The sequence below is a fragment of the Primulina tabacum genome, chromosome 2 (genome assembly GCF_025594145.1).
Source record: "Primulina tabacum isolate GXHZ01 chromosome 2, ASM2559414v2, whole genome shotgun sequence".
Classification (NCBI taxonomy): domain Eukaryota; kingdom Viridiplantae; phylum Streptophyta; class Magnoliopsida; order Lamiales; family Gesneriaceae; genus Primulina; species Primulina tabacum.
In genome coordinates, this window is record NC_134551.1 from 12,976,572 (window position 1) to 12,977,706 (window position 1,135).

Below are 1,135 nucleotides of genomic sequence, written 5' to 3' on the forward strand. Positions count from 1 at the left end.
TCGATACGTATAACTAGCATACCGATTATATAGAAATTTTGTAATATACCGAGATTTTACTACGGTGTTGGTATATATCGTTTTTGTTTTTTTTACCCAAAAAAAACCTTATGTATTTTTTAATTTATCATTTAAAAATATTATATCTTTTTTCAAATTTCATAACGTTATCGTACTGAAAATTTTTGTATGCTTAACATATTGATATTTTGACAAATTCAGTATTTTTTTGGTACTGTAATCTCGATATATCACGTACATTGAATTATAATTTTAAGTGACTGATATTAATTAAATATATATTTAATTGATCAAATATTTGAAAAATAAAGTCTTCCCCCAATATATTTAATTAGCTCAGCTCAGCCCCATTTATGTATTTGGCCGTCACTCTACACGGTTGTCTAATAAACCACGCTTAGTTTTATAGAAATTTCCTCACATTTTCTCTCAATATAATCACATATAAATACTCCACACACCAACCTCTTTATTCATAATTTTTCAAACATAATCTCTCGTTCAAGCATTTATCTTAATCAAGCAGTGCGTACGATACATGGCAGTCGACCGATGGGTTTTGCTTCGCAGGCTAAAAAGAGCAGTGAATAAGATCAAGATCATACTGAATCTCAACGTTAACAAATGGAAACTGGCGTCTATGATTAGCAATAAAAGGTTCAGCTTCAACGACAGACCAGGATTAAGGGCGTGTATTCCGGATTCAGGTTCGATATCCTCGAGAGGTATCCAAAGGACGATAAGTTATCCGTCGGACGATGATGTCGACAAAAGGGCTGATGCGTTCATTGCTAACTTCTATAAGCAACTTCAGATTGAAAGGCAAATCTCATTGGAGTTGAGGTATTGTAGGGATGATAGTTTTGAATCCGTGGCATCACCACAATCACGGATGTAGATAAAATGCACAAGTTGGGATCAATTTATTTATTTTTTTGTAAATTTCGAACTATATTTTGGGGAAAAGGCATTATAGGTTTGATTTATTATAATATATATGTACATCAAGAGTCATGAATAAAGAAGAGAAAATGGTTTGTGCAGCCATTTTGAAGAGTCTTGGGCTCAAAATTGGTGGTGGAGACATCATTTTTATCTATGTATTTCCATCATG

General features: G+C 32.6%; 1 protein-coding gene across 1 annotated transcript; it reads left to right on the top strand.

The window, feature by feature from the left end:
• The first annotated feature begins 559 nt into the window (after window positions 1–559).
• On the top strand, window positions 560–919 carry LOC142537523 (uncharacterized). Its single transcript, XM_075643035.1, has one exon. It carries the CDS (start codon window positions 560–562, stop codon window positions 917–919), a length of 360 nt encoding a protein of 119 aa, XP_075499150.1.
• Window positions 920–1,135: the final 216 nt, after the last annotated feature.